We start from the raw sequence: 20,887 nt of genomic DNA on the forward strand, positions 1-20,887 counted from the left end.
GGATACAGTGACCTAGTGTAGTAGAGCTTGGAACAGCTGTTCAAATTAATCTAGATTTTGTCCATATATATATATATATATAAACGAATTAAAATAATTAATTAAGAATACATTTTGTCCCATCATTCGATAGTTGCTTTCATATATGTTCACCAGGACTTCTAATCTAAACCTGCATCTGGGTTGTGATAACTCAGATTCCACAAGATCAAGATCTAAAGACGATGAGAGGATAAAGAGATGTGTGCGTCCGTGGTGATGTCAGTGATCATGGTAATGATAGAATAACCATATCCAAATGTTGTCAATGTAGGCTACTGCTCATTGTCACTCTGTCGATGATCATGCCACTACAACTAATATAGGTTTCTCCTCTACAACTACAGTTTGCCAACCCTAACCCAGACCTCTCGGTGTGTGTGTGTGTGTGTCTGCGTGCGTGCATGCCTACGGAAAAACTAATGACAAAACACAAATCCTCAAATTAAAATGTTTAAAAATGTATACATTATAAATTGATCATGACGATACAGTACAAGGTTCACCATGGTAAAAACATACAACTTGTGATAAAAATACATGTATGAAATCATTCTGATATTACAGTTACATAATAGCAACACTATCGCATCCAAACACACGTGCTGAGGGGTCAAGAAGTCTGATCAGTCTTAACAGCTTTGCTCACCCAGAAAATTACTGAACTGATTGATTTCTTATTGCACAATTCAGTGTAACATAACACAACAGGCTCAGGTCACCCAGTGCGTTCTGTCAGTTTAGTCCATATACACATTTGAGAATATATCAGTAATCTCCAACGGACCCTGATCACACATAACTCTCTCTTAAACGTACACACACACACACAGTTTCTCTCTCCCCTCACGCTACTCCAGAGTTCTCGGCCGATATAACCATCTTGGTGTGTTCGTCGTCATGCTCGTCGTCAGGGAGTGGGTCGTACTGGCGACGATACAACAGGCGGGTTACCAAGGTGATGATGAACATCTCCAGGATTAACAACTGTTGACTCATCACTATAGAGAGAGAAGGAGGGTGGAGGAGAGAGAGAGTGTTACGGATACAGGTATCCTGTGTCCTGTGTTTTTCTCTCCTTCTGCCCTAATCACAGGTGTCCTGTATGTTCCTGATTGGTGGTCGTTGAGGTGTCTGCTGATTGGACCAATCAGTGAACATTCCTGTGCATTGCACCACCTGTTACTCGTTTTTTCAATCACACATCCCATTATATAAAAACCAGTCACTTGTGTTTGTTGAGAGAGAGATAATATTTCTGTATGTGAGTATGGACACTGTGGTGTCCTGTTTTTGTTTACTCACTAAATTGCTGGTTACTCTGGTTGGTAATTTTGTTAGATTACTTTTTTGTATGTGAGTAATGGATACTGTGATGTCCTGTGTTTAGAGTACTCATTTATTTGCTGGCTACTCTGTTTGGTACTTTGTGTGGTTCTGGGAAAAGGGGAAGTTAAGCAAGCTGCCCTTGGGCATACATTTCCCGTAGAAAGAACTGTCTATAAACACTAGTTAGACCTGAGCGGACCACCCCCTGTACTTTTGTATGGTAGCAGTAGCCTAGCGGTTCTTGAGGCAGGCAAGATCAGTTTAGGGGTGTTTTACACTATTGTTTCATTTCTTGGGTCCTGCTCAGCCCTTTTTCCCAAACCGTTACCGTGTGTTCAGAAATAAACCATTTGTGTTTGACGGTAGTTCATGGTTGTTGTGTCATATTTGTTCTCACTGTTCCATGCCACACTTATAATTTACATGAATTATGTTACGGGTCTCATGTCCATCACCCTAGACATTCAAAGCCACAGGGTTCGAACATAAAGTGGGGGCTCGTCTGGGATATATCCCATGCTACTCATGCAAATTAGTAAGTGTCTGGTTCAGTGTTGAGCTTGGCAGCTGTAACTACCTGTTTTTTTTGTGTGTTCAGTATTCGACGGCTCGTGTTGCTAGTAGGATGGCTACTTTTGAGTTGGATGCATTTTTGGAAAACCCTACGTGGGAGGTTTTTGAGAATTGCTGTAGAGTGGATCTACAGGCTTTGGCTGACCACTTTTCTGTACCCATACCGAGGGGTTTAGTGAAAGCAGAAGTTAGGGAAGTAGTGCTAGCGATATTGTTGAGCGAGCGAGTGCTTGAGTTACCGCCGCCTGAGTCTGCTGCTCCTGTAGGGGAGGTGGTGGCTGTTCCTGTAAGCCCATCAGTGTCTGAGGACGAGGCTAAGGCTCCGGCCACATTGCCCCGTTATGACCCACTCTCCCCACTGACTGACAGTGATGCCAGGATGGATGTCCGCTCGACACGGCTCCAAATGGAGGCGGAAGAGCGGGCACAAATCAGGCTAGACAAACTGGAGACGCGTAAGATGGAACTGGAGACGCGTAGGCTTGATCAAGAACTGGAGACGCGTAAGATGGAACTGGAGACGCGTAGGCTTGATCAAGAACTGGAGATGCGTAAAATGGAACTAGAGGCAGAAACAGCGAGGTTAGTCTCTGCTCATACTATGCCTGCTAGTGAGCCATCCTCACCAGCTGTGTCGTCTGCTACGTTTGATATTAGTAGGCAGATCACCTTGGTACCTGTGTTCAGGGAGTCAGAGGTTGATTCCTATTTCAGTGTGTTTGAACGGATAGCGGTAGCATTGAAATGGCCCGAAGAGGTATGGTGCCTATTACTTCAGTGTAAACTAACAGGTAAAGCCCAAGAGGTTCTGGCAGCGCTACCTCTTGAAGACAGTTTGAATTATGATGTGGTCAAAGCTACTGTTCTTCGTGCCTATGAGTTTGTTCCTGAGGCGTATCGACAGAGATTTAGGTCTCATAAAAAGTATCCTACTCAGACTTATGTGGAGTTTGCTAGAGACAAAGGAAATCTGTTTGACAAATGGCACAGTGCTAGTAAAGTAACTGATTTTAACTCTCTACGGGAGTTAATCTTGTTAGAAGAGTTTAAAAATTGCTTACCCGAACGCATTGTAGTTTATCTGAACGAACAGAAAGTATCCTCACTGTCGGAAGTGTCTGTATTGGCAGACGAGTTTGTGTTGACGCATAAGAGCGTGTTTTCGGCTCGTACGGAGGGCAGGGCTGCGGAGTTGCTAACTTTTAGTCCTAGTCGACCAGCAGTACATCCAGCACGCCCAAAAGATGTGCGTCACTGTTTCTATTGTCATAAGGTGGGACATATGGTTAATGATTGCTTTCTGCTAAAACGCAAACCGGGGATGCCTCAGCACGCCAGGCCGCCAACGGGTGTTGGGCTGATTCGTACGGTTGTAAGGCCGGAATCAAGACAGAGGCCTCATACTGAATGTGGTTTGAAAGTCCCTGTCCCAGATCACAGTTATGAACCGTTCATTTTTGAGGGGTTTGTTTCTATATCAGATGACGAAGCGTCTCAGCGTCCAGTTAGAATCCTCAGAGATACTGGTGCGGCGCAGTCGTTCATACTATCTGATGTGTTGCCCTTGTCCAATAATACATATTGTGGTTCCAATGTGTTAGTACAAGGAATTGAAATGGGATTTGTCCCAGTGCCATTGCACTTTGTGAACGTACATTCTGAGTTAGTCAGTGGATTGTTCAGAGTGGGCGTACGTCCTATGTTGCCAGTAAAAGGTGTGACATTTATAATGGGCAACGATATTGCCGGAGGAAAGGTGATACCCGTATTGGAGGTATTGGATAAAAGTGACCAGTCTCTCTCCGAGGAGCTGGCACAGGGTTATCCAGATGTGTTCCCCGCTTGTGCTGTCACACGTGCTCAAGCACGACAAGTGGGTGAAGTGATAGATTTGTCGAACACGATTCTATTCAGAGAGTGTGACCCAGAGGATAGTTCGGGTGCTACCTCTGGTAAGCTGGTGCAGTCTGACCAACAGTCCAGAGAAAGGAAGAAGGATGTGGAACTTGTTGCTGAGGCAATACAGTTACCAGTTACTCGTGAGCAGCTGATCGCTAACCAACAGGTTGACATTAGCCTGGCTAAATGTTTTTCTAGTGTTGTCTCAGAGGAGGAGCTAAAGAAGAAAAACATGGCATACTTCATTGATGGTAATCTCCTCATGCGTAAATGGACATCCCATGTTGACGCTGGCGGAGATTGGAATGCTGTTAACCAAATAGTGATTCCTACAGCCTTTCGACAAAATGTTTTATCCCTCGCTCATGATCACCAGTGGTCCGGACATCTGGGAGTCACCAAGACTTATGATCGAGTTTTGCGACATTTCTTTTGGCCTGGTTTAAAGCAAGATGTGGCTCAGTTCTGTCGGACTTGCCACACCTGTCAAGTAACTGGGAAACCGAACCAGGTTATTTCCCCCGCGCCTCTTTGTCCCATACCGGCCATAGGTGAACCCTTCGAACATGTGATGGTTGATTGTGTTGGACCATTACCAAAAACAAAATCTGGTAACCAGTTTATGTTGACAATTATGTGTGTGGCCACCAGGTACCCAGAGGCCATTCCTCTGCGAAGGATTACTGCTCCGGTGGTGAGTAAAGCGTTGATCAAATTCTTCTCAACTTTTGGGTTACCTAAGGTGATACAAACTGATCAGGGTACGAATTTCCTTTCTAAACTTTTCAAACAAGTGTTAAAATCCTTGTCAGTTACACACCGTGTGTCAAGCGCATATCACCCAGAGTCTCAGGGTGCGCTTGAACGTTGGCATCAGACCCTGAAATGCTCCGTAAATATTGCTTGGAATCTGAGAAAGATTGGGATGAGGGAGTTCCTCTAGTTTTGTTTGCTGTCCGTGAGACAGTACAGGAATCCCTAGGGTTCAGCCCAGCTGAACTGGTGTTTGGACACACCATGAGAGGACCTATGAAAGTCCTTAAGGATCAGTTTTTGTCACAAGAGTTGTGTGTGAAAGAAAATGTGTTGGACTACGTTAGTCGCTTTCGTGAGCGCCTACATGCTGCCTGTTCTCTAGCAAAGGAAGCGCTGTCTTCCTCACAAACGGATGAAACGACACTATGACACACAGGCTGTTTCTCGTTCACTGCAGCCAGGTGACCAAGTTCTTGTATTGTTGCCTGTGCCAGGAGCGTCATTGTCAGCACGTTTCTCTGGTCCTTATGTCATTGAAAAGAAACTAAGTGAAACTGACTACGTGATACAGACTCCTGATAGAAAACGCCAATCTCGTGTGTGCCACGTTAACATGTTGAAGACATACCACACCAGACCCGTCACTCAGGTAGACAGTCCAGAGAAACTGGCCGAGTCGGCTGTCTCTATTGCTGCTACGGCTGTAGTGGGAGGTCATGTTAATGATGTGGACGGAGATGGTTTGGAGTTGCGCAATACTCAGCAGCAGTGTGCTAGATTGCCCAATTCAGAGATGCTGCTGTCTCTCCCGTCAAGCCTGATTCATTTAACGGACAGACAGTCAGATGATATTGTGAGACTATTACACAGCTTTCCATGTCTTTTTAATGATGTTCCTACATGTACAAATGTGTTAGAACATGACATTAATGTTGGAAACGCTGCACCTATCAAGCAACATGCTTATCGTGTCAACGTCTCTAAAAGAAAGATAATGAGGAATGAGGTCGGTTATTTGCTGGAGAATAACCTGGCTATGCCAAGTTCAAGTCCTTGGAGTTCTCCGTGCATTCTGGTTCCTAAACCTGATGGGACATCCAGATTATGTACGGACTATCGGAAGGTCAATGCTGTCACAGTGCCCGACTCGTTCCCGTTACCCAGACTGGATGACTGTATTGATACTGTTGGTGCTGCTACTTATGTAACCAAACTAGATCTTCTAAAAGGTTACTGGCAGGTGCCGTTAACCCCACGTGCCTCCGACATCTCTGCCTTTGTGACCCCAGATCACTTCCTACAATATGCTGTCATGGCATTTGGGATGCGGAACGCACCAGCCACTTTCCAACGCCTGGTTAACACAGTATTGGCTGGAGTTCCTAATTGTAGTGCTTACCTTGATGATCTGGTAATTTATTCAACTGAGTGGTCTGATCATGTTAACACTCTAAGGGTAGTGTGTGAACGTCTAGCAACCACTTCTCTAACCCTGAACTTAGCAAAGTGCGAGTTTGGAAAGGCCACTGTTACTTATCTTGGTAAACAGGTCGGCCATGGTCAGGTGCGCCCTCTAGATGCCAAGGTCTCGGCTATAAACGCATTTCCCGCACCTACCACCAGAAGAGAGCTACGCCGGTTTTTAGGGATGGTTGGCTACTACCGTAGTTTCTGTAAAAATTTCTCTGCGGTAGTTGCTCCATTAACGGATTTGCTCAGTCCGGCGAGAAAATTTGTATGGTCTGAAGATTGTTGTACTGCTTTCAACACTGCTAAAGCACTCTTATGTAGTACTCCTGTTCTTGCTGCGCCAGATTTTGAACGACCGTTTAAACTGGAGGTAGATGCAAGTGCCAGAGGTGCTGGTGCTGTTCTACTGCAGCCGGACCAGAGTGGAGTGGACCATCCTGTCTGTTATTTTTCACAGAAATTTAACAAATGTCAGACAAACTATTCCACCATTGAACAAGAAGCTCTAGCTTTGTTGTTAGCTCTGCAGTACTTTGAAGTTTATGTTGGTTCCAGTGCATTACCAGTGATAGTGTATACTGACCATAACCCCTTAGTTTTTCTCCACCGGATGTACAACCAGAACCAACGCCTTATGCGTTGGGCACTTGTCGTGCAAAATTATAATTTGGAGATCCGCCACAAAAAGGGGTTGGATAATGTGTTGGCAGATGCTTTGTCTCGTGTGTAATGATCTAGGTTTTTTTTTGTTATCCCGGCAGGATGATTTGTGAATTTGGGTGTTGTGATAGTCCGTGTGTCGCAAACCATTGTGGTTTGCTCTTTTAAGGGTGGGAGTGTTACGGATACAGGTATCCTGTGTCCTGTGTTTTTCTCTCCTTCTGCCCTAATCACAGGTGTCCTGTATGTTCCTGATTGGTGGTCGTTGAGGTGTCTGCTGATTGGACCAATCAGTGAACATTCCTGTGCATTGCACCACCTGTTACTCGTTTTTTCAATCACACATCCCATTATATAAAAACCAGTCACTTGTGTTTGTTGAGAGAGAGAGAATATTTCCGTATGTGAGTATGGACACTGTGGTGTCCTGTTTTTGTTTACTCACTAAATTGCTGGTTACTCTGGTTGGTAATTTTGTTAGATTACTTTTTTGTATGTGAGTAATGGATACTGTGATGTCCTGTGTTTAGAGTACTCATTTATTTGCTGGCTACTCTGTTTGGTACTTTGTGTGGTTCTGGGAAAAGGGGAAGTTAAGCAAGCTGCCCTTGGGCATACATTTCCCGTAGAAAGAACTGTCTATAAACACTAGTTAGACCTGAGCGGACCACCCCCTGTACTTTTGTATGGTAGCAGTAGCCTAGCGGTTCTTGAGGCAGGCAAGATCAGTTTAGGGGTGTTTTACACTATTGTTTCATTTCTTGGGTCCTGCTCAGCCCTTTTTCCCAAACCGTTACCGTGTGTTCAGAAATAAACAATTAGTACGGTAGTTCATGGTTGTTGTGTCATATTTGTTCTCACTGTTCCATGCCACACTTATAATTTACATGAATTATGTTACGGGTCTCATGTCCATCACCCTAGACGTTCAAAGCCACGGGGTTCGTAACAGAGAGAGAGAGAGAGAGGTCACTTATGGTATCGTCTGGCCTGAGAGGATAGTGTGTGTGTGTGTTTAACAAGGGATATAGTGATGTTGGGATGAATGGAGATGAGGAGAGAGACTCACAGTATCCCCTGGCCTGTGAGGAGTATGGCGGGGTGCAGGCGATGGTTCCCTTCAAAGCCAGGATGTTGATGGTGGCTGACTGGAGCTGACTCAGCACCAGCACCAACTATACAGACACACAGCATCATGGGTAAAACACAAAAACACTGTGCTCAGCAGGAGTAAACAGGTAAACACAAGTTATAATTTGCTGTTTCAGGGTATTAACTGACCTATGATTGGTTGAGGGCCTTACTGTATACCAGAGTTCTCCAACCCTGTTCCTGGAGAGCTACCCTCCTGTAGGTTTTCATTCCAACCCCAGTTGTAACTAACCTGATTCAGCTGATCAACTAGTTAATTATTAGAATCAAGTGTGCTAGATTAGGGTTGGAGTGAAAACCTGCAGGACGGTAGCTCTCCAGGAACAGGGTTGGAGAGCCCTGCTGTAAATCTTTCCTCTGATTGGCTCACTTACATAATGTGTGCTTGTGTGTGTGTGTGTGTGTGTGTGTAATCTCACCTGGTACATGGCGTATTTGGGAATGATCTTGAGGCTGCGCAGCGTGGTCCTGAGATGCATGAACATGATGGCTACAGGCCACAGTGCTATGATGGTCAGGACCCCCATACCCAGGCTAATCCAGATAGCTACTCCAGTTATCGCTACCTGGAACACACGCTCACACAGTGTTGGGAGTGTGTGTGTGTGTGAGTGTGTGTGTGTGCGCGTATTGAGAATGTGTATGCATACTCAATGTAGCTGATGTGAAATGGCTAGCTAGTGTCTGGTTGAGGAGCGTAGAAAGACGGAGGCAACACTGTTACGTCTGTGTGTGTATGTGCGGGAGTGTGTCTGTGTGTATGCGCGCGAGAGTTTTCATATGGGTGTGTTTGTGCAGAGTATGGTTCTGTGTGTGTGTGATCGTAGGTATGCGTGTGTTGACGCCCCACACTCACATCTGTAATGTTGAAGTTGCCATTGGTCCAGAGGATGATTGACAGAACAGTGAAGACGAGCTTCAGCAGGGCGAACTGGAACGATCCCAACTTCAGCAGGAACAGACTCCGTCTAAGGGAAAACCGGAGGAAAAAACATTCTATCAACATATTTTTAACACAGAATTATAATTGATTGTAATAATCCCATTTTTACATATTTGTACGATTTTGTAGTACGTCATGACTCTTTACTCAGTCCTATAGGGTGCAATGACCAGGAGGGGGCATATTTGGGGTGATAATGTTTTCTGATGTGAGACGTGTAGGGGCCCATACAGAGAGAGGGGGAGGGGCCCATTCAGAGAGAGGGGGAGTGGCCAGGAGTAGATTCTACCTGCCAGGCCCTGAATCAATACAGATATTGTTTTACTACTAAACTAGTAGCTGGACTCTGACGCAACCGAGAAATGGGTCTTGTTAAGAAATACATTTGATCCTGAACAGTGTGTGTGTGTGTGTGTGTGTGTGTGTGTGTGTGTGTGTGTGTGTGTGTGTGTGTGTTACCGTGTGATGTTAACATGGGGTAGGCAGGGGCAGCAGCAGCAGCAGGGACCAGTACTGATCTTTAGTTTGTTCTTCCCTGCTCGCCGTAGAAACGCCTCGTCACCCCCCACTTCCTCGATCATTAGCACCAGGAACTTAAACACTACGATCGCAAAGTAGCTGCGGAGACAAACGTGTTACACGCGCCAAGAACACCAAGGAGTGAAGGATGGAAGATAGACAGAGGGAGAGATGAGTTTGGAAAGATCTACACAGACTATTGTAATAGTGTCTTTAGTAGCTCTGTATGTTTTGCTGACACAGTGTACGTCTTCCTGCTCTCTACAGGGTTTCCCGCCTGTCACAGAAGGGGTCTGAGATGAAGAGGAGCCCAGATCCACACGGAGAGATTGAAGGTAGAGGAGAGGAAAGAGGATAGGGATGGGAGAGACAGACAATATGTAGAGAAAATGAAAGACATGAGAGAGAGAAAGGAAATAGAAAAGGAGGGAGGGATGGATGAGTGACGTACCAGGCGGAGGTCATGTCAGTAAACATGGTGGCTCGGGGAATCCACATCCCCAGACAGGACATGGTGCCGATCACCTGACACACACAGACATTCAGCAGAGACATACAGCCTTAGTTTGGATCCTTTAACAATGCAGTCTTCCTAACCATGCTACTGCCCTAGCATTTCCTAGTAAACTGACCGGATTGGTCATAACTAACGTTTTTATTTTGTTCCTTGGCCGCATGCGTTTCTACTGTAGGGGGATACAGCAGTAGTACTAGTAAGTACCAGATCGAAGGCTGCCTTCAGTGTGTTCTTACCGGCGCTGCCCCGTTGACCCAGATGATGGCACTCTTCTTGTGGGAGGGAACCTTCCGGTAGATGTACCAACACTCCTCTATGTAGACCAGCATGGACACCGTTGCCATGAAGGTCAGCACTGAGTACAGGATGATACCAAAGATGTCCAACTCTAAGGACAGAGAGAGCGAGAGAGAGGGGGGGGGGGAGCGAGACAGATAAGAGAGAGAGAGAGAGACAGAGACAGTTCAAATCTATAAGACTATAGGGTAAGTTTCAAAAGTCTAAAGTGCTTCCTTTCCTGGTGTCCCCTCCCTTCACCTGCAATGATGTGATAAAAGAAAACAGATTGATGAAAGCAATAAGTAAAACTAAAGGGCCTGGAGGGACAATAAGAACCCCCTTTGTTCTCTGGAACTAATTTCTGACCTCCCAGTTCTGAAAAACATGTAATGAAAAGATGACTGTTTATTTTCTGGAAAGCGTGGGTGTTTATGGGAAAACAAGACAACAAAAAGTAGTGAACAGGAAATCAAAAACAGCACCAATCCCTCTGTCAAACACAGAGTAACTAACTCACTGTGACGAGTACTGAGGATACGAAGAGGCAGGACACAGAAGCAGGAATCAACAATGTAAAGGTTTACTTAACACTGAGCAAGAGAACAACAAAGAGCGAGTACACGACAAAACACTAACAATCACACACAACACTGAACAGTCCAGGGCTATATAGAGGTGGTCATGAGATGATGAGGTGCAGGTATGCAGGAGGTGATTAGGGTGCGTTGGGTTTCCATTCCGGTGTTGCCGAGGTGGTGCGCTCAGACCGGTGGCTCAGTAGACTGGCGAATCAGAGCGCCGGAGGGGAGCAACGGGAGGAGACGTGACACTCACACATAAAAACGCACGCACGCACACACAATTAACGAAGAATAAGCTGACACATACACAAATACACTTTTAAACTCAGCAAAAAAATATAATTCGTAAAAATCCAAATAACTTCACAGATCTTAATTGTAAAGGGTTTAAACACTGTTTTCCATGCTTGTTCAATGAACCATAAACAATTAATGAACATGCACCTGTGGAACGGTCGTTAAGACACTAACAGCTTACAGACGGTAGGCAATTAAGGTCACAGTTATGAAAACTTAGGACACTAAAGAGGCCTTTCTACTGACTCTGAAAAACACCAAAAGAAAGATGCCCAGGGTCCCTGCTCATCTGCGTGAACGTGCCTTAGGCATACTGCAAGGAGGCATGAGGACTGTAGATGTGGCCAGGGAAATAAATTGCAATGTCCGTACTGTGAGACGCCTAAGACAGCGCTACAGGGAGACAGGACGGACAGCTGATCGTCCTCGCAGTGGCAGACCACATGTAACAACACCCGCACAGGATTGGTACATCCGAACATCACACCTGTGGGACAAGTACAGGATGGCAACAACAACTGCCCGAGTTACACCAGGAACGCACAATCCCTCCATCAGTGCTCAGATTTTCCGCAATAGGTTGAGAGAGGCTGGACTGAGGGCATGTAGACATGTTGTAAGGCAGGTCCTCACCAGACATCACCGGCAATAATGTCGCCTATGGGCACAAACCCACCGTCGCTGGACCAGACAGGACTGGCAAAAAGTGCTCTTCACTGACGAGTTGCGGTTTTGTCTCACCAGGGTTGATGGTCGGATTCGCGTTGATCGTTGAAGGAATGAGCGTTACACCAAAACCTGTACTCTGGAGCAGGATCGATTTGGAGGTGGAGGGTCCATCATGGTCTGGGGCGGTGTGTCACAGCATCATCGGACTGAGCTTGTTGTCATTGCAGGCAATCTCAACGCTGTGCGTTACAGGGAAGACATCCTCCTCCCTCATGTGGTACCCTTCCTGCAGGCTCATCCTGACATGACCCTCCAGCATGACAATGCGACCAGCCATACTGCTTGTTCTGTGCGTGATTTCCTGCAAGACAGGAATGTCAGTGTTCTGCCATGGTCAGTGAAGAGCCCTTATCTCAATCCCATTGAGCACATCTGGGACCTGTTGGATCGGAGGGTGAGGGCTAGGGCCATTCCCCCCAGAAATGTCTGGGAACTTGCAGGTGCCTTGGTGGAAGAGTGGAGTAACATCTCACAGCAAAAACGGGCAAATCTGGTGCAGTCCATGAGGAGGAGATGCACTGCAGTACTTAATGCAGCTGGTGGCCACACCAGATACTGACTGTTACTTTTGATTTTGACCCCCCCCCCCCCTTTGTTCAGGGACACATTATTCCATTTCTGTTAGTCACATGTCTGTGGAACGCAGGTGACAGTGAGAGGACGTTTCTTTCTTTGCTGAGTTTATATTTGTATTTGTATTTATTATGGATCCCCATTAGCCAAGGCTGCAGGTACTCTTCCTGGGGTCCAGCAACATTAAGGGCTTCCGAGTGGCGCAGCGGTCTAAGGCTGCATCTCAGTGCTTGAGGCGTCACTACAGACCCCCTGGTTCGATTCCAGGCTGTATCACAACCGGCCGTGATTGGGAGTCCCATAGGGTGGTGCACAATTGGCCCAGCGTCGTCCGGGTTTGGCCGGTGTAGGCCGTCATTGTAAATAAGTATTTGTTCTTAACTGACTTGCCTAGTTAAATAAATAAAAATAAGGCAGTTATACATTTTAAAAACATTACAATACATACATAACATATTAAGTGTGTGCCCTCAAGCCCCTACTCCACTACCACATATCTATAACACAAAATCCATGTGTACATGTGTGTATAGTGCGTATGTTAGTATGCATGTGTCCATGTTTGTGTTGCTTCACAGTCCCAACTGTTCCATAAAGTGTATTTTTATCTGTTTTTTTAATCTACTTTTACTGCAGGCATGAGTTACTTGATGTTTGCACAACCGAAGAATTTCTGCACAAACTGTCAAACTCTCAGGGAAGCTCATCTGCGTGCTCGTCGTCCTCACCAGGGTCTTGACCTGACTGCAGTTGGGCGTCGTAAACGACTTCAGTGGGCAAATGCTCACCTTGAATGGCCACTGGCACACTTAGAGAACTTAGAGTGTGCTCTTCACGGATGAATCCCGGTTTCAGCTGTACTGGGCAGATGGCAGACAGCGTGTATGGCGTTGTGTGGGCGAGCAGTTTGCTGATGTCAATGTTGTGAACAGAGTGCCCCATGGTTGCGGTGGGGTTATGGTATGGGCAGGCAGGCAGGCAGGCATAAGGTACAGACAACGAACACAATTGCATTTTATCAATGGCAATTTGAATGGACCGAGATACCGTGACGAGATCCTGTGGCCCATTGTCGTGTCAATGCAGGTAGTCCGGGTAGCCATTTGATTAGCTATTTAGGTTTGGGCCTTCCTCTGACACCGCCTGATATAGAGGTCCTGGATGGCAGGGAGTTCAGATCCAGTGATGTACTGGGCTGTACACACTTCTCTCTGAAGCGCCTTGCAGTCAGATGCCAAGCAGTTGCTGTACCAAGTGGTGGTGCAGCCAGTCAAGATGCTCTCAATGGTGCAGTTGTGGAACTTTTTGAGGATCTGAGGGCCCATGCCAAATCTTTTCATCCTCCTGAGGGGGAAGAGGCGCTGTCGTGCCCTTTTAAACAACTGTGTGGGTGTGTGTGGATCATGTTAATTCCTTAGTGATGTGGGAAAAGGGAGTCCTTGCTCCCTGATTTCTGGGAGAGCATCTTGGTTTGTGAAAGAGGCAGAGACAAGCCCATAAGGACGTGATTAGAGAAGAGAGAGGAGAGGGAGGGTGAGAGGATTGTAGGGCCTATTGTTTCAGTTCACTCCAGCGATTTACAGATGTGTTTTTAATGAGGTGTCATTAAATTGTTGCTTCTTCAGATCTAGCGTCTGCTTACCCCAGCTTAGCTTACTGTAACTTAAACATTAGGGAGGAAAAATGCACCCTCCTTTCCAACTCACACACAATATCAACATCAAAACCAGATTCAGAACTCAGGTTATCCAGAGTGATGCAGAGCAGGGGTATGATGTAGGACTGTTGACCATGTGGTCAAACATTAAAGATGGGCGGATCTACAGAACACGCATGCTATGCCTGCCTGCTATTGGTCAGACCTACAGTTATCTTGTCCAAACAGTCAATGCCCCGAAGAGCATCCCTCGCATCCTATTTGTACTGTTCCTACTGTAACTGTGGCTTGCTGTGGAGGGAAACTACTTTGCGTGACAATCCTTTAGGATTGTAAGTAGGCCTTCAGACCAGGATGGACACTATAGGCTAGATACCAGTGTGTGGCCAGCCACGGGTAACATGATGTGATGGAACCCCTAAAAAACATTGTTTTGGGGTTCAACCATTCTCAGACCATCATCAAGCCTCTAAACAGCAACAAATACTGTTATTGTGTGAGTGCACTGTTCATTTCCCATTACAGAGAGCTAGCTAGTTGTATTATTCTCTTTCTCTGTGAAAGATGGATTGCAGTTGACTGAAACCAGTGTGTATGCCTAGTATGCATATAACCTTCCACACTGTAAAGACCATGCCTGTATGATACACTTATATCACAACAGAAGGGTGAAAGCAACAGGCACAGGTGAAAGTGACTTTCCATCTAGGCTGTGTATAATAAAACGGATTAAAAATACTGTTCCCATTTACACTATAGTGGAGGAAACATAAGCAAGTTGCTGACTGCGAGTTTCTAAATTACTATTGGATAAAAGGGATTATTATTTCTTTAAAATGTAATCTCTCCAGACTCCAACAGTCTCAATAGGGACTGAATGTATTATGCAGCTAAATCTGTAACTATAACCAGGTTTCCCAGCCTGGTCTCATAGACTAGACATAGTAAATGTAAATCCGGGACACTAAAATTAGTATGATATGTTAACACTTAACCTGGCTGCCACTGCTCATGCTCAACTATACATTTCCTCTGTATCATCACAACTTTTGGAGATATTTCAACAAAACGATTTTGTGGTAAGTTCATCAAAAATGTTGATATTTTTGAAAAAGTTTTAGATGTATTCCACTGAAGTCAGATCTATATATATATTTTTTATATTTACAAGTAGGAAAGCCTTAAGATAAATAATCCACTTGTTTAAAGAGACATTTAGATAATTTTTGAGTAAAGCAGTAATATGTTGGATGAGTGTGTTGGGTGCAACTCACCCCCCCTTACTAGGGGGTAACTGGCCCTGGTGGCTAGTTACCCCTTTATGGTTATGAATATGTTTCTACCCAGTGGCGGCTCCTGAAAAAATTCTCAGGAGGGGCAATTTTTCTGATGATTTAGGTGACCTACACACATTTTAAAAAAGATATGTCCAGCAACAACATGAAGACAGGGGCAGCATATAAGTCAATACCAGAAGCATTTATTGACTGATCTGGGGAGATGGATTCCAGTTTCTGTGACAGATTATAAATAATCTCTGATGCCTTTGTTATATTAGCTTTTGGTTGAATGTACTGTCGTAGTAAATATATAATGTTATAGCTTGGTCTGACTAAAATCTTGTGCATGACCCATTTTGTGTTGGGCGTTTGTTTTCAATCAATGCTGTTCCTATCCTATAACAATGGACAAAAGAGTCCTATCTTGTCAGCCTTGTCAGCAGGTGGCCAAGGACAACACCCACGCCATAGGTCTCTCAGTTCTTCCAACTCACGAGTTCTTGCTCTGAGGACACACACACACACACACACACACACACATCATCACTGATAACACACACACACACACACATCATCACTGTTAAACACACACACACACACACACAAAAATCCCCTCTCTTTAGGCTGAACATTTGAAGACAGAGAACCCGACTCAGAGCCAATGCAACAGTGGAGGGGACCTCGCCCAACTCATCAGGACCAATCAGAAGATCAGAACTACTAGATTCAACCTACATCATTTATTGTATAAAATGTCTGCACACAATGTTTTCGGGGCTCTCTTCTCCCTAAGAGTTTGACGAACGAGTCCGTGCACGCGATTCCAGATATCTTTACCTCTGAATAAACTGCCTTTATTATACCATATCCACCCTGTCCAAAGTCTCTACTTGGTCTCAGTTCTCCAGTAAACTTGTGATTATCAACAGTACACAACGGTAACAAACAATTGGGGGAACTCACGGGGCAGATAGTAAGGTCGCAATGACACAGAAAGCAGTTCAATGTCGGGGTACAGAGTCGCTCTCTTACCAGGATCGAGGTCCGCTCTGACCAGGGTGAAGCCGGCCGGCTCCACTTCTCTGTCCGGGACTCTGTCATCCAGCCAAGTCTCCCAGCTGTATTGGGATTCCGCTGCCAGCAGCGTTTTCATTATTTAGTCCGTTCGTAGCGGGTATGTACACGATCAACAAGATCAGTCCAAAACCAACCACTGGAAATCCATGGTTGGCAGAATGTTTGTAAACTAAGTCTACAAATTAAAAACATAAAATAACGCCACACTGCAGGTAGCAACAGAGACGCTGCTAGCCGCTATTGTCTTAGTTACGTTCATGGTTACGTCACGTATGACGAAAGCGCGTAAGTGCAAGCCCACAGACACCCATAGAGAATGTATTGAAAGCTTTGAAATTTGAAAAAAATAGATTTTACATGACAGGCTATGAGAGACTTCTGGGCGATTTTCAACTTGACTGAAATCGCCCCAAAAACGGGCGGGGCCATTTGAAGCACGACTTTAGCCTGATTTGACATTTAGTGGCTGGCAGATCAGACGTGAACACTGATAACTACTGTTGCCGTGATATAATTGATTAGAAAAAAAATCCCTTCCTTTTCCCGTTTGGCAGTGCGTCGCCCATATCGCCCTATTGAACAGGCCGTCCCTGTTTCTACCAGTCATTTAGACAATGACTAGCCCAGTTAGTGCTAGTTTATGCTAACTTGCTAGCTAGCTACTTCACTAGCAGTAAATGCTAGCCAGCTAGCTAGTTAGCATAAGCTGCTAGGAGTGCTAGCTAGCAACCTTACTACCAGATTGTCTTGATGTAAAATACATTTATAAAATATAACGTAACTTAATTGCAGTTGTAAATGTTTCCACTAGTGACCGATAGATTTACAGTTAATTTTACTTTATGGCCTTTTAGCTATTTTACACAGCATTTTATATCATATAGCTAGCTACGTTTTTTAAGAGAGCTTTTCAATTGGCATCGCTCCCTCTGTTTTCAATCACAGGTGGGGACTGGGTTAGGTGTGAGCAGTGCAGGAGGTGGACTCATGAGTTGTGTTCCACTTTTACTGGGGATAGCTTTATTTGTGACCTATTGTAATGATGTCATGTCATAGTATCGTGTGGACCAGGTTAGAGTTAGCAGATAAGTGGTTTGGTGCCACAGGGTCTACATTCCGTTATGTCAAAGGAGATTACTGAGGTTGATCTTAGAATATTTGATGGACAGGATATACTGACTTGGGGCAAAGGGTAATAACATCAAAGAATGGGAGTGCCCATAATGATTACCAGATGTTCGTGGCGGCAGGTAGCTTAGTGGTTAAGAGCGTAGTGCCAGTAACCGAAAGGTCGCTGGTTCTAATCCCCGAGCCGACTAGGTGAAAAATCTGTCGATGTGCCCTTGAGCAAGGCACTTAACCCTAATTGCTCCTGTAAGTCGCTCTGGATAAGAGCGTCTGCTAAATGACTAAAATGTAAATGTAACAGAGTGTATATATAGAGAGAGGGGATCTTTGTTAGGAAGTTGGAAGAGGCAGGGCTATGTCTGTTATAACTAACCATGGTACCATATTAAAATATATTATATGAACTCCCCATCAAAAGTGTCTAAGTACATCCTTACATTCGTAATCACTTGATACCCTAGAAACACGTCGTGCAATAGCAGAGCATAAGAGAGTTGCCACATCAATGTTACACTGAATTAATTAGTTAAGTTATTGTTATTAAAATGTTCAATTCCAATGTTATGTAATGTTGTTAGTTATATTCCATTCCAATATTATGTTCCAATGAATATTTTATTAATGAATTAAAAACAACTATTGAAAACCTTTTGCTCCTGAATGTCATTTTAAAGACTTAGTGTAATTGTACATAATGGATTCTATAGAAAAGGAACAACAAAGACAGAACAAAGAAACCTGGTGCTTAAAAAAAAAAAACTTTACATACCAATTTTTTTTCTCCATACATTGCTTTTTTGTGTCACCAATTACACATTGTTCTTAGGGGTGGCTAGTCACCCCCTAATATCCCATCCGTAACAAGTCAATTTGATGGAAACATCTCAATTAGATGATAATTTTGTTTTCCTGCAGATTTTAGAATATTTGGAAACATCTCAATTAGATGATAACTTTGTTTTCCTGCAGATTTTAGAATATTCGCATGGAACTCTGTCCCCAATTGGATGGAAACCTAGCTAATGTAGCCTAAAATGTAACCAACCTGAATGTGTGTTTAATAGCCCAGGGGCATGGTGGCAAATTGGCAAAGCAGTTTCAATGTTTACAGTACAGGCGCAATCAATCCGTCAGAAAAAAAGTAGCTGCCAGCAGAACTGGAGAAACTAACGGCACTTGGCACTAGGCACCTAAAAAGTTATGGTTGGCTAGTTATGGAAAGCGTAGCTACTGGCCTAGACAAACCGCTCAACTCACGGAGAATGATGTCGATGGCCACCGGAGGTTTTTCACTGCAGCTCGGGTCGAGGGTTCGGTTCCCGTCCATCCTCAATCAGCTTGGTTAGAAGTTCTGGAGCAAGTAGAGAGAGGGCGCCGGGGACGAAAACAAAGAGCTATCTATCCCTCTACCACTCAGACGCATTCAGTTGGCAGCAGTCAGTTGCGATAGAAAATGAATAAATCAATTATGCGTGGAGTGCTGCTGCTAGGGACATCGGCTACGGCTCCCCTCTGTAATCTGCAACTGCGGGCAAAATCAGAGAGGAATCACCGGTTTCTAAACACTTGCTGAAATAGTTGGACCTGCCTTCTGCCCCGGCTGCACCACACAGTCGCTTTCTGGGAACTCACGGGGTTGTCTCTACACGTTGTAGCCCTAGGGACCCCTCTACAGTGCCAATTGTGCAATCATGCCCAGCGCGGAGAATTACTCAAACGTTTGCCTCCTAGTTCGCAACTACCCTACCCACGCCCCTCTCTCTTTAGCTGTCTCTGCAGTGAAGAGCCATATAAAATGATAGAGGCCAAAAGGCCGTTTTAGCATAGGCAGCGCCATTGAGGACTTCCACCATGCTTCCGCCATTTTAAAGTAGCCTAGTCAAAGTAGTCAACTGTATTGTATTCGGAGCATGTGACAAATACAATATGATTTGATTTATATGGGTTGTAGCATCAATGGTGCTGCCCATGCTGTCCCACAGGCTATAATGGCACAGATATAAAGACGAGTACTTTATCTATCTCTATGTGCAGAGTGGACTCTGTGAACGCGCTGCGTGCACACGAGTAGGCTCACAGATATTTCTATAATTTTCTATTTCCATCAGGACAAAGTACACTGTTGATGGAAAAAACCTATATTTATTTAAAAGACATGGAATGACTAGGATGTGTGTTTGTGTGTTTGTGCATTCCTGAGGAGGAGCTTGATCCCGACTTTATCGCTAGCGTTCCCAATCACATGCCCCTGGCTGCTATGGAAACGGGCACAGTGGTGTCATCATGTGAGGTATTTATTACTCTTTGTCCCCACTTCCTTAGAAAAGCAGAATTTCATCTACAGGGCTATGATGTTTAATATACAGGCAGTGTACATCCCTGGGTGACCAATAAAGTTGCATTCACTCTATTAAATGATATTCTGTATGGACCAGGGAACAATCCATCAGACAGTTAGGCCTATGTAAGTCGTCCCATACTGTCTGTTTCATATCCAAATATTTGTTTAATAAATCTACCATTTACTTTTATAATCACTGTGCCTGACTAGTTTAGGGTGTTTCGCAATGATATAAACTCATGATTGAACACGACTCTGTAGCCTCCTCCATTCTAGAACAATGGCCATCGGCTCTGTTTCTTCTCCTCAAAGACAACATTCAGTACTGCTAACACGTGACACAGAGAGAGAGAGAGAGAGAGAGAGAGAGAGAGAGAGAGAGAGAGAGAGAGAGAGAGAGAGAGAGAGAGAGAGAGAGAGAGAGAGAGAGAGAGAGAGAGAGAGAGAGAGTCACAGAGAGAAAGAGCGAGAGCAAGAGAGAGAGAGAGAGCGAGAGCAAGAGAGAGAGAGAGAGAGACAGAGAGAGAGAGAGAGAGAGAGAGAGAGAGACCTGTTGCCAACCAGTGAAGAACAAACATGATTGTAGTCCCGTGTAGCTCAGTTGGTAGAGCAAGGGTTGTGGGTTTGATTCCCAGGGGGGACCAGTATGAAAAAAAATGATGCACTCACCCTCATATGACCCTCTATCTCCTGCTGTTTCCCCCAGATACCTTTACCTTAAATATGACCCTCTATCTCCTGCTGTTTCCCCCAGATACCTTTACCTTAAATATAACCCTAACCTGCTGTTTCCCCAAGATACCCCAAGATACCTTTAGTCACATAGGGATGAAACTAAAACCTCTCGCTGTCTTTCTACCCCCCTCTCTTTCTCGCTCTCCCCCCTCTCTCTCTTTCCTAAATCTAGGATCTCTGAGTTGCATGTGCAACACACATTTAAATATTGACACGCAAGGATGCACACACGTACCCTAGTCCATCTCAGGGTGTGTGTGTTTACCTGACTGACACACTTGAGTCCAGACAGGTGTGTACAAGACTGGTGATCACACACACTCGTGGCACACCTTACCTGGCCCAGACCCACT

General features: G+C 44.8%; 1 protein-coding gene across 1 annotated transcript; it reads right to left on the reverse strand.

Moving 5' to 3' along the window:
• Positions 1-480: 480 nt before the first annotated feature.
• LOC311122073 (organic solute transporter subunit alpha-like) lies at positions 481-19,067 on the reverse strand. The gene is made up of 8 exons (XM_084196486.1): positions 18,716-19,067; positions 10,094-10,245; positions 9,792-9,865; positions 9,281-9,439; positions 8,735-8,846; positions 8,298-8,444; positions 7,796-7,901; positions 481-1,040 (listed from the first exon to the last, which is right to left on the reverse strand). Exons 1-8 carry the CDS (start codon positions 18,783-18,785, stop codon positions 886-888), a joined length of 975 nt encoding a protein of 324 aa, XP_084052612.1. The 5' UTR covers positions 18,786-19,067; the 3' UTR covers positions 481-885.
• Positions 19,068-20,887: the final 1,820 nt, after the last annotated feature.

The sequence above is a fragment of the Coregonus lavaretus genome, assembly GCF_964263955.1.
Source record: "Coregonus lavaretus genome assembly, contig: HAP1_SCAFFOLD_756, whole genome shotgun sequence".
In the NCBI taxonomy this organism is placed as follows: domain Eukaryota; kingdom Metazoa; phylum Chordata; class Actinopteri; order Salmoniformes; family Salmonidae; genus Coregonus; species Coregonus lavaretus.

What these genes read in the sequence shown, in the direction of transcription:
- LOC311122073 (XM_084196486.1), bottom strand. Translation starts at nt 18,785, where the DNA reads ATGGACGGGAACCGAACCCTCGACCCGAGCTGCAGTGAAAAACCTCCG. An exon ending in GGGTCAACGGGGCAGCGCCG is followed by an intron (nt 9,866 to 10,093) that starts GTAAGAACACAC and finishes TGTGTGTGTCAG; the next exon opens with GTGATCGGCACCATGTCCTG. An exon ending in CTCACAGGCCAGGGGATACT is followed by an intron (nt 1,041 to 7,795) that starts GTGAGTCTCTCT and finishes CTCTCTCTATAG; the next exon opens with TGATGAGTCAACAGTTGTTA.